At 42.4% G+C, this 17,502-nt stretch overlaps 1 protein-coding gene across 5 annotated transcripts in view; it reads left to right on the forward strand.

Moving 5' to 3' along the window:
• Window positions 1-2,469: 2,469 nt before the first annotated feature.
• Window positions 2,470-17,502, forward strand: part of LOC105009346 (natural killer cell receptor 2B4-like) — a 28,480-nt gene continuing 13,447 nt past the window's right edge. Inside the window, exons 1-5 of one of the 5 annotated variants that reach the window (XM_034290396.1) lie at window positions 5,720-6,098; window positions 6,181-6,459; window positions 6,603-6,848; window positions 7,475-7,499; window positions 7,588-7,673. In XM_034290396.1, the coding sequence (XP_034146287.1) occupies window positions 5,816-6,098; window positions 6,181-6,459; window positions 6,603-6,848; window positions 7,475-7,499; window positions 7,588-7,673 (919 nt within the window). In that variant the 5' untranslated portion in view covers window positions 5,720-5,815. Of the gene's footprint in view, window positions 2,607-2,745; window positions 2,785-5,719; window positions 6,099-6,180; window positions 6,460-6,602; window positions 6,849-7,474; window positions 7,500-7,587; window positions 7,674-17,502 lie in introns of those variants that run through there. The other 4 variants (XM_034290394.1, XM_034290395.1, XM_034290393.1 and 1 more) reach the window with 4 other exon arrangements.

The following is a 17,502-nucleotide window of genomic DNA, read 5'->3' on the forward strand; positions in this document are numbered from 1 at the left end:
GTTGAATCAATGCCACGCAAAATTAAGGCAGTTCTGAAGGTGAAATGGGGTCAAACACAGTATTAGTATGGTGTTCCTAATAATCCTTTAGGTGAGTGTATATAGGAATGATGTCCCCAGTATGCATAGTTGGTGCAGAATATTCTAATATCAAACCACAAGCTGTGATAATATCTGATAGGAACTGACATACCTTTTATCACCAAGACTCTTACGTATATGTGCTTGTCTTAACCACCCATGTGCTGCCACTACATGAAGGATGGGAGACTAGTGACCTTTATAATAATAATTAACATCTCTCTATATTCTGGAGTCAGTGGGAAATATACAGTTGCATTATCTTTACCTAACAACTTCATATTTAACAAATATCAATTTGGTTTTAGATCTGGGCACAGTACCATAACATGCAATCAATTGTTTGTGAATGTCTTGACCAAAGCCTGGGATGACAAATTAAAATGTTTTCCTCTATTTATTGACCTGTCAATCCACAACGTTGGATTTTGGTTGCTTTATTGTTCACTCTGTATATAAATGTTATCTTGAACTGTGAGAAACTGCCATTTATTTTCATACTTCTGACACTGAACTTCACTAAAGCCACATCTACTGTACAAGCATTTTCATACCTGAATTATGGTTTCCAAATAGTACAAAACTCACTTATGTATCATTGGCTGGTGCTAAGGTCCCAAAATCTAATATTGGATGATCTAAAAATTACTATCTTTGATGATTCTGTTACAGAACATGTTTCATGTTCGTTTAGTGAGATAACATCTGATTTGTAAAACACACATAGCTGGGTTGGTTAATAAGATGTAGAAGATCGGGCCTAGAAGAGCGGAAGTCACTGACAGACCAGTCTTAAGTAGTGTAGTGTTTAGAGACGCAGCCTACAATACAGTTGCTTTGAGTTCAACTCCCGCTTCAGTCCCAACACATTATAACTTGATTTGTTCAGGACAGACAAAAGCTTCTCTGTATACATGATTCTCTCATCCTTTTGCTTGATGAGAAAGTCAGTTATTGTCACCTATATTGATAGATGCCGTATCAGTCATTCCCAAATGGCTAATTAACTGTAAAAATAATGGCCAGTGGCAAATGAGGATTTGCTCAGGATAGGGAAAAATGTTGATGGCTACAAGCTTCAGCAGCTAAGTTAAAGGAAGCCTATAATGAAACTGTTAACTGTTATATTGCGACTATTTCTGGTGGATTTTGAAATTATGTCTTAGGATTTATTGAGGACAGACAAACACTGCAGACAACACAATTCTCTTTTCACTTGACAAAAAAGTATGTTATCGTCACCTGCATTGATCCAGTAGTTATTCTATCAATGTCATTCACAAATGGCTAATAAGCTGTTAAAACGGCTAGTGGCAAAAGTGATACAGTTCATCGATGCTATTTGTGGTGGAGGTAAACTTAATAAGAAACCTTACTCAGTCCCACACAATGGTTAGTGGTGTTTAACAAAATATTCAAACTTGGTGTGATGTTAAGGCGTGACCAAATTATACAATGTCAAGAGGCAATACCAACATTTGGCAAGAGTACAGCTCTGTGTTGTAGTGGTTAAAGACACATGCCTTTCACGTGGGCGACCTCTGTTTGAATCTCAGGAGGGTGACAGTTATCAACACTTCTTATTGTTGGCCGGCTAAACTAGGCTTGCCTGGTTTCTTGTTTATAAAAACATACCATATCTCTGGATAAAAATTCACTTGGACAGGCCACTTTCTGTCAGAGTTTTTTATGGTGATGTGCAGTACGCATCACAGTCAGTACTGAAACCTCTGGATGAAGTTGCTCTCACATCATGGCATGTTATAACTGGTGCAGAGTGTTGCACACATCAATGGCTTTTATGCACTTCATTTGGTTCAGACTACATGACTTCCAGAATGTCTTGACATTGGTTAATGTTTGTATAGAAGCTTGTACTCCAGAAACTTCCATCTTCCTATCTTACCTCAAATATAAGTTATCAAATGCGACCAAGACTGATTAGTTGTAGAGATACCTTGGGTTTAATTACGCAGAGTCAACTGCTTTGGACTGTTATTCTGCGGAAATGTTTTGCTGCACAAATTTTAGCTAAAAGTGCTGGTGCCCATGAAGCAATTTGTTATTGTTCACTGTGATTACTTTTCCTATTGTGTGTACTTTACATGTGTGTATTAGTATGTTGATATTATAGGTGTAACACAGAGATCAATTGTAAAAGTGACCTAGGCCTCATCTTGAATTCTCTGTATAAATATAAGTACTTTAAAATAGAAATGTATGGTTCTAATCTCATTTCATACATCTTCCTTTTCATAGAAAAGTTAAGAACTCAAGTAAAGCAATAAATACAACCATAAGAAGTTCTCAGAAATAAATAATACATCATTTTTGTCATGAGGCTTTTTTTTAGAATATTTACATCTGTTTTGTTTGTGAGGGTGAAAAGACATGATCTCATCATACTTTCCTCATAGAGGAAGTAGGGCGGTTTGTCAGGAGAACAAGTAACTCTCTCTGTTGTTCAGAAAGAGTAACTCATCATAGAGACAGAATGGATCACATCTCTCTCTGTGTTCTATTCTGTAAGTACTAACTTTGGATACTTGTTTGTTTGTTTGTTATGACCACAAGAATGTTAATATTACTACTCTATTACTACAACACACTTTACATTACTGTACTACTACTTCAATGTGATTACTTTCTTTGTCTTTGTTGTAGTACTGAATACCCTCATCCACTGTTGTCTTCACTCTCAAGGTAATGGTAGATTCATTAATTCGCTCCATCTCTTCAAGCTTTATCCTCTTGCTCTCTGACACTGTACCTTCCCAAATGTTTTTTTTATATGATATAGTTGTGTATGTACGGTCGGTCAAAGCATATTAAACATTGTTTCTTTAATGTGTGTAAGGTCATAAAGTTCTGTCCTTATTATAAAGATCTGTTCTGACCCTCCCGCCAATTTGACCCGAGATATTAAAGAGAGTCTATGATATGTAACACACAGGGAAAATGTCACTGACTGGGAGCACATGTGGCACCAGACTTATTATCATGGCTATAATGCAGACAGAGTTGGGGCTGTTCCTATTTGTCTTCTAATGCCTCTTAATATTAACCTTTTCACACGTGAGTTTCAAATATTCCTTACCGACCCCCCAGCGTGGGTTTTTTTGCGTGTGACTTCAGTACTCTCCAGCATGTGAACTCACGCCAGCATTTGAACAGTCACCTTGCTAGGTAAGGAACACTACATACATTGCATTGCAAGCTTCTCTTGTTGACTCAAATTCTAAGAGCTGCAAAAGTTAGTTGATTTATAACTGTAGCTAGCTAGAAAACGTCAACTAACCGCTAGCAAACGTCAGCTGCCCACTAGCTAACAAATCGTGACCAGTTATTCAGTGCAGTGAAAATGAATAAACTATATAAAATGCATACAACGGGGAACGTAACTTCTAGAAAGTTTTTGCAATGGTTTTGATCGGTAGTAGTCGCTAATATAATTCGTTTTTGTGTATTAGTGTTGGCTGTCTGTTGATACGTAAGTAACACTTCTTGTCCTGATTTGAATGCTTTCTACCTGGTTATCATAGTATGGTCTTGAAACAATTACAATCAGGAAATAAAGTAATAAACATTGTTTGAGCTAAATGTTAGTAAATAACAGCGCGGTCTGACCAGCCATTTTTACAATACTTGTAGCTAGGCATTCTAATGGTGCGTTCTAAACATGACGTTCTAATCACACCGGTGTGATCGTACACTTCCGGGACCACTCTAGCCTGATCACACTGGTGTGACCGTACGCGTCAACCTTTTAAAGTAATCCAAAAGTAATTCAAAGTAATCCGATTATGTTACTTTACTGATTACAAATGTGGACAGGTAGCATGTAACTGTAATGGATTACATTTAAAAAGTAACCTACCCAACCCTGAATACCGATTACATAATTACAATTACATAAATATGGAGAGTGAACACAAAATCAATGCTGTTTATAAGTCTGACAGTGGTGATTACATACAGTATATCTGGGTACAAACAGACATGATGAACATTATTCTATGTGGCTTAATACAGTCAAGCTGACTCTGACAGCGAAGTCAAATAATTTCTCTTTCATCTCAGTGCCTCAATGCCAGTCACCACTTGACATGAGGTCCCATTTTGTTAATCTGCAGCTTTGCCCAAACCTACACTGACGGTTCAAGCTATGTATGCTGGAGAGAAAGTCAGTCTGATGTGTGAGGAGTCTGACAGTAGTTGCACTGAATATAAGTTGAACAAAGACACAGAATGTAGCATCCCCGTCTGAAAATACATTTTATATTAATATCTTACAATTAATAGTAATGATTTCTCATCAACATCAAACAATCTTAAATAAATCTCATCAATGATTTTTGTTGCTGTTGTTGTTGCTAACGTTACAATTAAATCAATAGTAACTCATGGTTAGGCATTTCTTCCTGGCACAAGAGATGGCAGAGCCCAGAAGCAGGCATCCATCTTGTTTCTCTCAAACTACAGAATCAGTTTACTTACACAAATGCCATGCTTCTGGTCTGCATCCCTTCCTGAATCAGAAGAGAATAAAACTTAAGTAGAACTCAGGTGTTCAGTAAATGAGTCAATGAACCAATTACATTGTTGGCTTGATAGTACGGCAATAAGTCACACCAGTTAAGCTGAACACATCTATTCATTATCCATCTATTGCAATTAAGAGTGTTTGCTGAACAACTCCAATATACTGTAAATGTTATTATATGGTATCTTGTGGAATGTTTTGGTGTGTCAACAGTTTGTTACATTCAGACCTGTAAAATGGAATCACTTCGTTGGATGTGTTTGCAGGAAAGTCAAAGCCTGGTCTGAATTGGATACCCAATAGCTCTCAGATATTGAAAGGAGAGTGTCATTTTCACTTCTGACATAAAGGGGGTAGATAGTGATGGCCATTCCAGGCTTCATTAGCATTATTTTAGCTGCAGGATATTATGCTGGCAGCACTCAGATTTTCTTTATCACAATAGAAGCCATAATTGAAATGTATAAGGCAATATAGTCAACAATATAGTCTGAAATAGAACAGAGAAGAATTGGACATTGGAATGGACATTAAACATAAAATGTACAGACTAGATTGTTAACTTTTGAAAAAGAAAATCTGAGTTAGCACTGCTAGCATTATATTCTGCTGTTAAAAGGACAGTAATGAAGCCTCGAATGGCCATCACTAGGGGTAGATGTCACTGACTGGGAGAGAACAGTAAAACTATGAAAGAATGACGACAGGAAGTTAAGATGGTATAAAGATCACTATCACAGACAGGCTGACATCATCAGTCTATTTACATCAACAGGAACACTCTATTTCATAGGAACTAAAGTCCCTCCCGCGCTATTTAGTCTTCACATCCTACTATGTAGTCTTCACATCCTACTATGTAGTCTTCACATCCTACTATGTAGTCTTCACATCCACTTTGCTCAAATGACCTCTTTTACAACAATATGGAATATGATTCAATTGGTACAGTGATCTTTACGTCATCTTAACTTCCAGTCGTCATTCATTCGTTGTTTTACTGTGCTCTGTTTCTTGGCCAGGGCTCAATTGAAAGAGATGTCTTTTTTTTATCTTCGTTGAATAAGTGACTAATAACAAGTATTTTCTAGTACTATAGTGTGTAACTTGTTTCAATGAACTTCAAGATTTTATTTAAAATGCATCCTGACAGATAAACCCAAGGTTGTCCTGAGTGTCTCTCCTCAGTGGATGAAGCCTGGAGACTTAGTGACTCTGAACTGTGAAGTTAAAGAGTCGTCTACAGGCTGGAGGTTCTCCTGGTACAAGACTGTTCCCTACAGAGCTGGGTTACCCTCTCTATTGGACAAGTCCTACTCTGTAAAGCCCCTATCTGGAAATGGGGCTACTGAAGAGTCTTACACTCTGAGTCCTGCTGGTCCTACTTACACAGGAGGGTATGTGTGTAGAGCTGGGAGAGGAGACCCAGTCTATTGCACAGACTATAGTGAACCTCAGTTTCTCTGGTCAGGAGGTAACCAAATTCAAACGGCATTTTATGACATTAAACCACCCTTATATGTAACTATAGGTTTGACTTGTCTCTCATTGTTCAGACCTGCAGCCTTCATGGTCTCTCAGAATAAATCCCAACACAACTCAACACTTCTCATCAAAGTCTCTCTCACTGACATGTGATCTGAAGGGGAAATCGAGTGGATGGAGACTTATGAGATACACAGAGACAGGAGTGGAGTCAGGGTGTTCCCCTAACTGGGGATCAATAACAGGGTCCACATGTACCATCACCTCCACAGACACAGGGGACAGTGGAGTGTACTGGTGTGAGTCTGGATCAGGACAGTACAGTAATGCTGTCAACATCACAGTGTCTGGTAGGTCCATTGGACAACATTGAATAATGGTTTACATTTCAATGTGTTGAACTGATTGTATCGATATAAATACAAATCCATAAGACCTTGACCCATGGTCAGTAATGGTTCCAGATTTACTATTATTTACATATTTTTCACAGATGGTGATGTGATCCTGGAGAGCCCTGCCCATCTTGTTACTGAAGGAGACTCTTTAACTCTGCGCTGTAAATGTAGAAATCAAAGAAGCACTAATTATAAGGTGGACTTTTACAAAGATGGAGGACTGATCAGGCAGGAAAGAACAGGAGAGATGACCATTTCTGCAGTAATGAAGTCAGATGAAGGCTTCTATAAGTGTAATTCTGATCAAAGAGATTCACCTGAGAGCTGGGTGACAGTGAGAGGTGACAAAATTATTGAACTTTTACCTGTTTGATGAACGGGTGATTTTAATGTTGTTAATGGTGACACATTCACATGTTAGTTGTCAACATATTCAGCTGTGACCGTCTTTTGGTGCCCTCAATTCGTTCTTTTTATTGTCTTTGTGAAGGCCGCTTCGCACTTCCCCGATGCACCTGCTCCTCATCACTGATTACATTATTTATTTAAGTTCCTTGTTTTCACCTGGACCTCACGGGACATTGTGTCCTGTTAGTTCATAAATGTGTGGTGCAGACATTTGCATACAAAAAGATTGCCTCAGAAACATTGTTCTTCGTGTTTGTGTAATTTTGTTGTTTTAATTTTTCACCTCTATGCACTCGCTGCCCTCCTTGCACATTACACTCTGTTCATTACTGTACACGGTTTTCTCTCTCATAGTTCATGGGTCATCTACATTAGTATGGGTGATTGTGGGTCTGGTTGTTTGTGGTGTTCTACTTACCATTCTCCTGCTCCTGTTGAGTCTCTATAAAAATGGTAAAGGTGAGACTTCACTAACTGTTTAGTGTACGTCAGGGAGATTAATGTACAATTGTTAAAAAAGGAATGAACCTGATAAATTATTATGAATTTCTCATTACAGGTTCCCCTTCTAACAGAATATTCTGGTATGTAAAGTATGTCTGCCTCTTAACTTTTTTGATTCATACAGTAACATATCGTCTGTGTTCTTCATTAGTATTTCTCTCCCTGTAGGCCCATCCATCCCCAGAGCACCAACCAGGACCCCCAACAGGACCAAGGATCTACCCAGGTTCAGTCTCCTGATGCTGGATATACAGGTCAGTATGGTCAGTCTCCTGATACTGGGTATACAGGTCAGTAGTATGGTCAGTCTCCAGATGTTGGGTATACAGGTCCGTTGTATGGTCAGTCTCCGGATGTTGGGTATACAGGTCAGTAGTATGGTCAGTCTTCTTATGCTGGGTATACAGGTCCGTTGTATGGTCAGTCTCCTGATGTTGGGTATACAGGACAGTATAGTCAGTCACTTGATGCTGGGTATACAGGTCAGTAGTATGGTCAGTCTCCTGATGCTGGGTATACAGGTCAGTAGTATGGTCAGTCTCCTGATTCTGGGTATACAGGTCAATATGGTCTGTCTCATGATGCTGGGTATACAGTTCAGTAGTATGGTCAGTCTCCTGATGCTGGGTATACAGGTCAGTAGTATGGTCAGTCTCCTGATGTTGGGTATACAGGTCAGTAGTATGGTCAGTCTCCTGATGCTGGGTATTCAGGACAGTATGGTCAGTCTGCTGATGCTGGGTATACAGGACAGTATAGTCAGTCACTTGATGCTGGGTATACAGGTCAGTAGTATGGTCAGTCTCCTGATGCTGGGTATACAGGTCAATACGGTCTGTCTCCTGATGCTGGGTATACAGTTCAGTAGTATGGTCAGTTTCCTGATGTTGGTTATACAGGTCAGTAGTATGGTCAGTTTCCTGATACTGGGTATACAGGTCAGTAGTATGGTCAGTCTCCTGATACTGGGTATACAGGTCAGTAGTATGGTCAGTCTCCTGATGCTGGGTATACAGGTCAGTAGTATGGTCAGTCTCCTGATACTGGGTATACAGGTAAGTATGGTCAGTTTCCTGATGCTGGGTATACAGGTCAGTGGCATTGTCAGTCTCTCAGCCTAGACTTCTAACTGCAATCTTATACACTGACTTTCCACCACCCACAGCTAATTAGCCAGTATTAGGCCTACTAATATCTACTAACTTACTACTTGGAATAGTCACAAGAAATGAGCAATTGCGAGTGAGAATGAAGTTGAACTTTACACTCCCAAAGTTATTTAATTGCATGGAACAACTGCGTTGGTTTATCTTTCATTTGTGAAAGACATTGATACAATACCTATCAATCTAGCTGACGATACCAGAAAAGACGAGAGAGAATCATGGAACCTCCTACTATTATTTGACATAGGCTATATTACTCAAAAAGGCATTCCCGGGTGCCTCCTTGGCAAATCGTTCATATCTCCAGTTATGTGGGTAGAGCGGAGTCCCATAGAAGGAATGTAACTCCGGTTATATGAGTGGAGCGGAGCCCCATAAAGGGAATATAACTCCGGTTATATGAGTGGAGGAGAGCCCCTAGAGGGAATGTAACTCCGATTATATGAGTGGAGCTGAGCCCCCTAGAGGGAATGTAACTCAGTTATATGAGTGGAGCAGAACCCCTAGAGGGAATGTAACTCAGTTATATGAGTGGAGCAGAGCCCAAGAGGGAATGTAACTTCGGTTATATGAGTGGGGCGGAGCCCCTACAGGGAATGTAACTCCGGTTATATGAGTGGAGCGGAACCCCTAGGGGGAATGTAACTCAGTTATATGAGTGGAGCGGAGCCCCCTAGAGGGAATGTAACTCAGTTATTTGAGTGGAGCGGAGCCCCCTAGAGGGAATGTAACTCAGTAATATGAGTGGAGCAGACCCCCCTAGAGGGAATTTAATTTTGGTTATATGAGTGGGGCAGAGCCCCTAGAGGGGATGTAACTCCGGTTATATGAGTAGAGCGGAACCCCTAGAGGGAATGTAACTCAGTTATATGAGTGGAGTGGAGCCCCCTAGAGGGAATGTCACATCGGTTATATGAGTGGAGAGGAGCCCCTAGAGGGAATGTAACTGTGGTTATATGAGTGGAGCAGAACCCTTAGAGGGAATGTAACTCAGTTATATGAGTGGAGCAGAGCCCAAGAGGGAATGTAACTTCGGTTATATGAGTGGGGCGGAACCCCTAGGGGGAATGTAACTCAGTTATATGAGTGGAGCGGAGCCCTCTAGAGGGAATGTAACTCAGTTATATGAGTGGAGCGGAGCCCCCTAGAGGGAATGTAACTCCGGTTATATGAGTGGAGCCCCCTAGAGGGAATGTAACTCCGGTTATATGAGTGGAGAGGAGCTCCCTAGAGGGGATGTAACTTTGGTTATTTGAGTGGAGCGGAGCCCCCTAGAAGGAATGTAACTCAGTTATATGAGTGGAGCAGACCCCCCTAGAGGGAATTTAACTTTGGTTATATGAGTGGGGCAGAGCCCCTAGAGGGGATGTAACTCCGGTTATATGAGTAGAGCGGAACCCCTAGAGGGAATGTCACATCGGTTATATGAGTGGAGCAGAGTCCCTAGAGGGGATGTAACTCCGGTTATATGAGTGGAGTGGAGTCCCTAGAGGGACTGTAACTCTGGTTATATGAGTGGAGCGGAGACCCCAAGAGGGGATGTAACTCAGTTATATGAGTGGAGCGGAGCCCCCAAGAGGGAATGTCTCTTCGGTTATATGAGTGGAGAGGAGCCCCATGAGGGGTTGTAACTCAGTTATATGAGTGGATCGGAGCCCCTCGAGGGAATGTAACTCAGGTTATATGAGTGGAGCGGAGCTCCCTAGAGGGAATGTATCTTTTCTTAAATGATGTGGCGGAGACCCTAGAGGGAATGTAACTCTGGTTATATGAGTGGAGCTGAACCCCTGGTGGGAATGTAACTCAGTTAAATGAGTGGAGCGGAGCCCCCTAGAGGGAATGTCTCTTTGGTTGTATGAGTGGAGAGGAGCCCCTAGAGGGAATGTATCTCCGGTTGTATGAGTGTAGCGGAGCCCCCTAGTGTGAATGTAACTTCGGTTATATGAGTGGAGCGGAACCCCTAGAGGGACTGTATCTCCGGTTATATGAGTGGAGCGGAAACCCCTAGAGGGACTGTAACACAGTTATATGAGTGGAGCTGAGACCCCAAGAGGGGATGTAACTCAGTTATATGAGTGGAGCGGAGCCCCCAAGAGGGAATGTCTCTTCGGTTATATGAGTGGAGAGGAGCCCCTAGGGGGAATGTAACTCTGGTTATATGAGTGGAGCGGAGTCCCTTGAGGGAATGTAACTCCGGTTATATGAGTGGAGCGGAGCCCCCTAGAGGGAATGTAACTCAGTTATATGAGTGGAGCAGAGCCCCATACAGGGAATATCACTTCGGTTATATGAGTGGGGCGGAGCCCCGAGAGGGAATGTAACTCTGGTTATATGAGTGGAGCGGAGTCCCTAGTGGGAATGTAACTTCGGTTATATGAGTGGAGAGGAGCCCCCTAGAAGGAATGTAACTCTGGTTATATGAGTGGAGCTGAACCCCTAGAGGGAATGTAACTCCGGTTATATGAGTGGAGCGGAGTCCCTAGAGGGAATGTAAATCAGTTATATGAGTAGAGCGGAGCCCCCTAGATGGAATTTAACTTCGGCTATATGAGTGGGGCGGAACCCCTAGAGGGACTGTAACTCAGTTATATGAGTGGAGCAGAGCCCCCTACAGGGAATTTCACTTCGGTTATATGAGTGGGGCGGAGCCCCTAGAGGGAATGTAACTCCGGTTATATGAGTGGAGCGGAGTCCCTAGAGGGAATGTAACTAAGTTATATGAGTGGAGCGGAGCCCCCTATAGGAATTGTAACTCCGGTTATATGAGTGGAGCTGAAACCCTAGAGGGAATGTAACTCAGTTATATGAGTGGAGCTGAGCCCCCTAGATGGAATTTAACTTCGGCTATATGAGTGGGGCGGAGCTCCTAGAGGGAATGTAACTCCGGTTATATGAGTGGAGCGTAACCCCTAGAGGGACTTTAACTCCGGTTATATGAGTGGAGCGGAACCCCTAGAGGGACTGTAACACAGTTATATGAGTGGAGCGGAGCCCCCTAGAGGGAATGTAACTTCGGTTTTATGAGTGGAGAGGAGCCACCTAGAGGGAATGTAACTCCGTTTATATGAGTGGAGCGGAGCCCCCTAGAGGGAATGTAACTCTGTTATATGAGTGGAGCAGAGCCCCCTACAGGGAATTTCACTTCGGTTATATGAGTGGGGTCGGAGCCCCGAGAGGGAATGTAACTCTGGTTATATGAGTGGAGCGGAGTCCCTAGTGGGAATGTAACTCTGGTTATATGAGTGGAGCTGAAACCCTAGAGGGAATGTAAATCAGTTATATGAGTAGAGTGGAGCCCCCTAGATGGACTTTAACTTTGGCTATATGAGTGGGGTGGAACCCCTAGAGGGACTGTAACTCAGTTATATGAGTAGAGTGGAGCCCCCTAGATGGAATTTAACTTTGGCTATATGAGTGGGGTGGAACCCCTAGAGGGACTGTAACTCCGGTAAAATGAGGGGAGAGGAGCCACCTAGAGGGAATGTAACTCAGTTATATGAGTGGAGCAGAGCCCCCTACAGGGAATTTCACTTTGGTTATATGAGTGGGGCTGAGCCCCTAGAGGGAATGTAACTCAGTTATATGAGTGGAGCAGAGCCCCCTACAGGGAATTTCACTTCGGTTATATGAGTGGGGCGGAGCCCCTAGAGGGAATGTAACTCCGGTTATATGAGTGGAGCGGAGTCCCTAGAGGGAATGTAACTAAGTTATATGAGTGGAGCGGAGCCCCCTATAGGAATTGTAACTCCGGTTATATGAGTGGAGCTGAAACCCTAGAGTGAATTTAACTTCGGCTATATGAGTGGGGCAGAGCCCCTAGAGGGAATGTAACTCCGGTTATATGAGTGGAGCAGAACCCCTAGAGGGACTGTAACTCAGTTATATGAGTGGAGCGAAGCCCCCTAGAGGGAATGTAACTTCGGTTATATGAGTGGAGAGGAGCCACCTAGAGGGAATGTAACTCCGGTTATATGAGTGGAGCGGAGCCCCCTAGAGGGAATGTAACTCAGTTATATGAGTGGAGCAGAGCCCCCTACAGGGAATTTCACTTCGGTTATATGAGTGGGGTCGGAGCCCCGAGAGGGAATGTAACTCTGGTTATATGAGTGGAGAGGAGCCCCCTAGGGGGTATGTAACTCTGGTTATATGAGTGGAGCGGAGTCCCTAGAGGGAATGCAAATCAGTTATATGAGTAGAGCGGAGCCCCCTAGATGGAATTTAACTCTGGTTATATGAGTGGGGCGGAGCCCCTAGGGGGATTGTATCTCTGGTTATATGAGTGGAGCGGAGTCCCTAGAGGGAATGTAACTAAGTTATATGAGTGGAGCGAAGCCCCCTATAGGAATCGTAACTCCGGTTATATGAGTGGAGCTGAAACCCTAGAGGGAATGTAACTCAGTTATATGAGTGGAGCGGAGCCCCCTAGATGGAATTTAACTCCGGCTATATGAGTGGGGCGGAGCCCCTAGAGGGAATGTAACTCCGGTTATATGAGTGGAGCGGAACCCCTAGAGGGAATGTAACTCCGGTTATATGAGTGGAGCGGAACCCCTAGAGGGACTGTAACTCAGTTTAATGAGTGGAGCGGAGCCCCCTAGAAGGAATGTAACTTCGGTTATATGAGTGGAGCTGAACCCCTAGAGATAATGTAACTCAGTTATATGAGTGGAGCGGAGCCCCCTAGTGTGAATGTCACTTCGGTTATATGAGTGGGACGGAGCCCCTAGAGGGAATGTAACTCCGGTTATATGAGTGGAGCGGAACCCCTAGGGTGAATGTAATTCAGTTATTTGAGTGGAGCGGAACCCCTTGGGTGAATGTTACTCAGTTATATGAGTTGAGAGGAGCCCCTTGAGGAAATGTAACTCCGGTTATATGAGTGGAGCCCCCTAGTGTGAATGTAACTTTGGCTATATGAGTGGGGCGGAGCCCCTAGAGGGAATGTAAATCCGGTTATATGAGTGGAGCGGAACCCCTAGAGGGACTTTAACTCCGGTTATATGAGTGGGGTGGAGCGCCTAGAGGGAATGTAACTCCGGTTATATGAGTGGAGCCCCCTTAGGGTGAATGTAACTCTGGTTATATGAGTGGAGAGGAGCCACCTAGAGGGAATTTAACTTTGGCTATAAGAGTCGGGCGGAGCCCCTAGAGGGAATGTAACTCTGGTTATATGAGTGGAGCGGAACCCCTTGGGTGAATGTTACTCAGTTATATGAGTGAAGCGGAGCCCCCTAGAAAGAATGTAACTCTGGTTATATGAGTGGAGCGTATTCCCTAGACGGAATGTAACTCTGGTTATATGAGTGGAGCTGAAACCCTAGGGTGAATGTAACTCCGGTTATATTAGTGGAGAGGAGTCCCTAGAGGGAATGTATCTCAGTTATATGAGTGGAGCGGAGCCCCCTAGAGGGAATGTAACTCAGTTATATGAGTGGATCGGAGCCCCCTAGAGGGATTGTATCTTCGGTTATATGAGTGGGGCTGAGCCCCTAGAGGGAATGTAACTCTGGTTATATGAGTGGAGCGGAACCCCTAGAGGGACTGTAACTCCAGTTATATGAGTGGAGCGGAACCCCTAGAGGGACTGTAACTCATTTATATGAGTGGAGCGGAGCCCCCTAGAGGGAATGTAACTTCAGTTATATGAGTGGGGCAGAGCCCCTAATGGAAATGTAACTCCGGTTATATGAGTGGAGCGGAGCCCCCTAGAGGGAATGTAACTCCGGTTATATGAGTGGAGCGGAGCCCCCTAGAGGGAATGTATCTTCGGTTACATGAGTGGGGCGGAGCCCCTTGAGGGAATGTAACTCAGTTATATGATTGGAGCCGAGCCCCCTAGAGGGATCTTAAAACACCAAGACGAAACATCCCCGATAGCTGTGTTAATGATGAAATCCTCCCTCAGAGCAGGCCCATGAACACATAGACCACCCCAGGAAAAGAAGGATGTTGAGCTCAAGCGAACGGGAATCGTTTCCGTTCCACATAAGCACAACAAAAAACACTTGCGCACCACACATCACGAGATGAGGGGCTTGGGAATACAAAAAAAAGTAACAATACGAAGGATGCCCTGAGGAGGAGGGGAACCCATGTTCTCCCCGGAGAGAGGGAGAAGCATGAGACCCGCCACCACAACCCACGTGGGAGAGGAGCGGGTCTGTCTGAGTCAGGGGAGTCGAGTCCTCCTCAGACATCTCGTCGTTGTCGCTGCTGGAATCCAACACGGCGGAGACGTCCACTTCCTTTTAGAAAAAGTTTGCCCTCTCTATACGTGTAAAGAGGGACAAAGCAGCACAGAAGGAGCAGGCCTAGTTGTCACTGAAACCCTTGCGAGCGTTGGCTGGTTCCAGGCAGGAAGCACGCGAACGATAAGGGTCCTGATCCGGTGACAGTTCGGAGCAACGGCAATTTCTTCTTGTTCAGATGAAAAACTTAAGAATACAGACGACTAAATTTCTCAGGCTGAAGCAAAATAAATAAGTTATCAGATGAACTCAGCAAGCTTTTGCAGAATAAAAAGGGAGGGTGTTCTCTGGCCTCAAGGGTCATATATAGGGGCAGGCGTGCCCTGATTGGCTGATGCATATTGCATAATGAGTTTTCAGTATGGCCGCTGACATGACGGGTAAACCACTAGGAGCTAAAGCCCCTCTAGGGGACGGAGCTCCATGACATATAACCACCAGAAGTAGTCGCAATATAAACGTAAATACTTTTAGTTTAGGCTTACTATAACGTAGTTACCGAAGGTTGTAGGCAATTAAGTTTTTGTCCATCTGAAATCAAATCCTAAAGCATATATTTTTTTGATTTTGGTGAAATTCCAATGCGGAAACTTTTTGTTTAGCGGTCTGCATCTCAAACCACTAATCTATCTATGAACAGGTGGTCAGCCAGCCAGTCAGTCATTCACTCACTAACTCACTCATTCACTCATAAGAGACATTCGATCTTCAAGGACAGCTCCTCCGTGACACCGTGATTTCTTTCAAAAACAGATGCGTACGAGCTGTTTTGAAAACTGCAGAAAAGCCAGCTGATCCCCCCAAAAATCCAGTCTATTCTGAGTTGAAGACAGGTACAACCTTTCTCAAGTTGACAGACTGTCAAATCTGACAATTTGAGTTTCAGATAGTGGGGTAGAGTCAGCAATATGGCAGTTTAATTTGTTGTCAAAAGCATCTGGTTCTGTTAATGGGACCTATGCTAAGACAATTCTTATCATTACCTAAAACCTTTTGATCCCATTTTGAATAGCTGTTGCCTATGTTGTTTTGCACATTACTGTATAATTATGGTGATATTTTATTGTCCCCACCTCCTACAGAAACAACACTGTTACCAGAGTCTGAATCGGTCTATTATCAGGTAAAGCCAATCACATCCCACGGTTTGACTAGATCAGTCATCTACTGAAAGGATATGAAACTAACGGTCTGTTATAGAGTATATCTAAGTATCTCCTAACAGAATGTTTGTGTTGATATTATAGGTCCTCTAGTGGCATGTCAAGGACACACTTTCAGTTGAGGAACAGAAAACATGAATATTTGCACACACATATGAAGGCACATGTTGCAAGATGGAAAGTGAGAGGTTTTTCAGGTTTTGGGTTTTAACTGATTATTAAAGCAAGAGTTCAGACTTTTCATTAGACACCCTGGACAATAAACACACCACACAATAAATGGAGACTGATAAATGGGAAAAACACAGGGGGTGGTAGTGCCCAGGGGTCAGGCACACATCTGGCTAATCTCATCAGACACAATAATTAATGTTTCCTATGTTAGTGCCTTTAAAAGAAGAAAATGCTAAAGAACTACTTAAATTCCATTCATGTTGTAAGAGCCAAATAGGGACTAGTTCATCTGAAATAAATATTTAGTTTAAAAACAGTTAAAATGCTAAAAAAACGATTTCATGAAAACCCATAAGAAATGTATTGGTTTAAAATGCATGATTTAGTAATGTTTAGGTCAGATAATACTTCAGTATTTTGAGCTTCCAGTCAGATAGTACTACGTTATAGTGTAATTGATTGGATGTGGTTAATTTTAGTTTGAAGTTAGGGACGTTAGAAGCAACACAGTTTTTTGATCGTGCATACCATGTGTAATTTTGTGTTCTATAAGTAAAAAGATCGTTTGGTTTGCTTGTTTTTCAAATACTGGTTGTAGTTAGACTGACTTCAAAAGGTGGCATAGAAGAATTAGAAGCAACTAGGTGCTACTACACATGTGTTCTATCAATTAGTCAATGAACCAATTATATTTATTACAGGGGAAATTACACCAGTGACTCACATATAGAACAACATTTTGTGCTGGAAGTATTTATATGTTAACTTGATGATTTGTTCCGATTGCATGTTGTATTCATGGTGAATGATGTTACCAAAGACTATAGCCACTTCTAGTGTTTTGGATTGGCATTTGAAATGTATCGAAATATATCATCATTAATGCATTAATGCTGTCTTTCCAGTGATACAATAACATATAATTCTGTAACATAAACAGAGTTACACAAAACAGTATGAGTTACTTGTTTTCTAAATGTTCTTGGACTGTACTGTTGCAATACCTGTAGCTTTGTTATTTGTTTCTTCATAGCCTTCATATCCACCAGATGGCATGAGGGCTTTCTTACAGTAAATGGATGTTGTCATTATCATCTACTTATCATACAACCTATTGTTTGAGGCCTAATATAAATGTTGGTCTTCACAATGAGTGTGTTAATTATTATACAGTTAACTCACAAAGTATTTGGACAGGGACATTTTTTGAAGCTCTGTGTTCCAGCGCTGAAGATTTGAAATTAAATAGTTGCTAAAAGGTTAAGTGCCAGCTATCATTATTTATATTGTGTGTGCCACTACCATCCACAGAACATTAAACCAAGCAGACTA

Source organism: Esox lucius, chromosome 24, assembly GCF_011004845.1.
Source record: "Esox lucius isolate fEsoLuc1 chromosome 24, fEsoLuc1.pri, whole genome shotgun sequence".
NCBI lineage: Eukaryota > Metazoa > Chordata > Actinopteri > Esociformes > Esocidae > Esox > Esox lucius.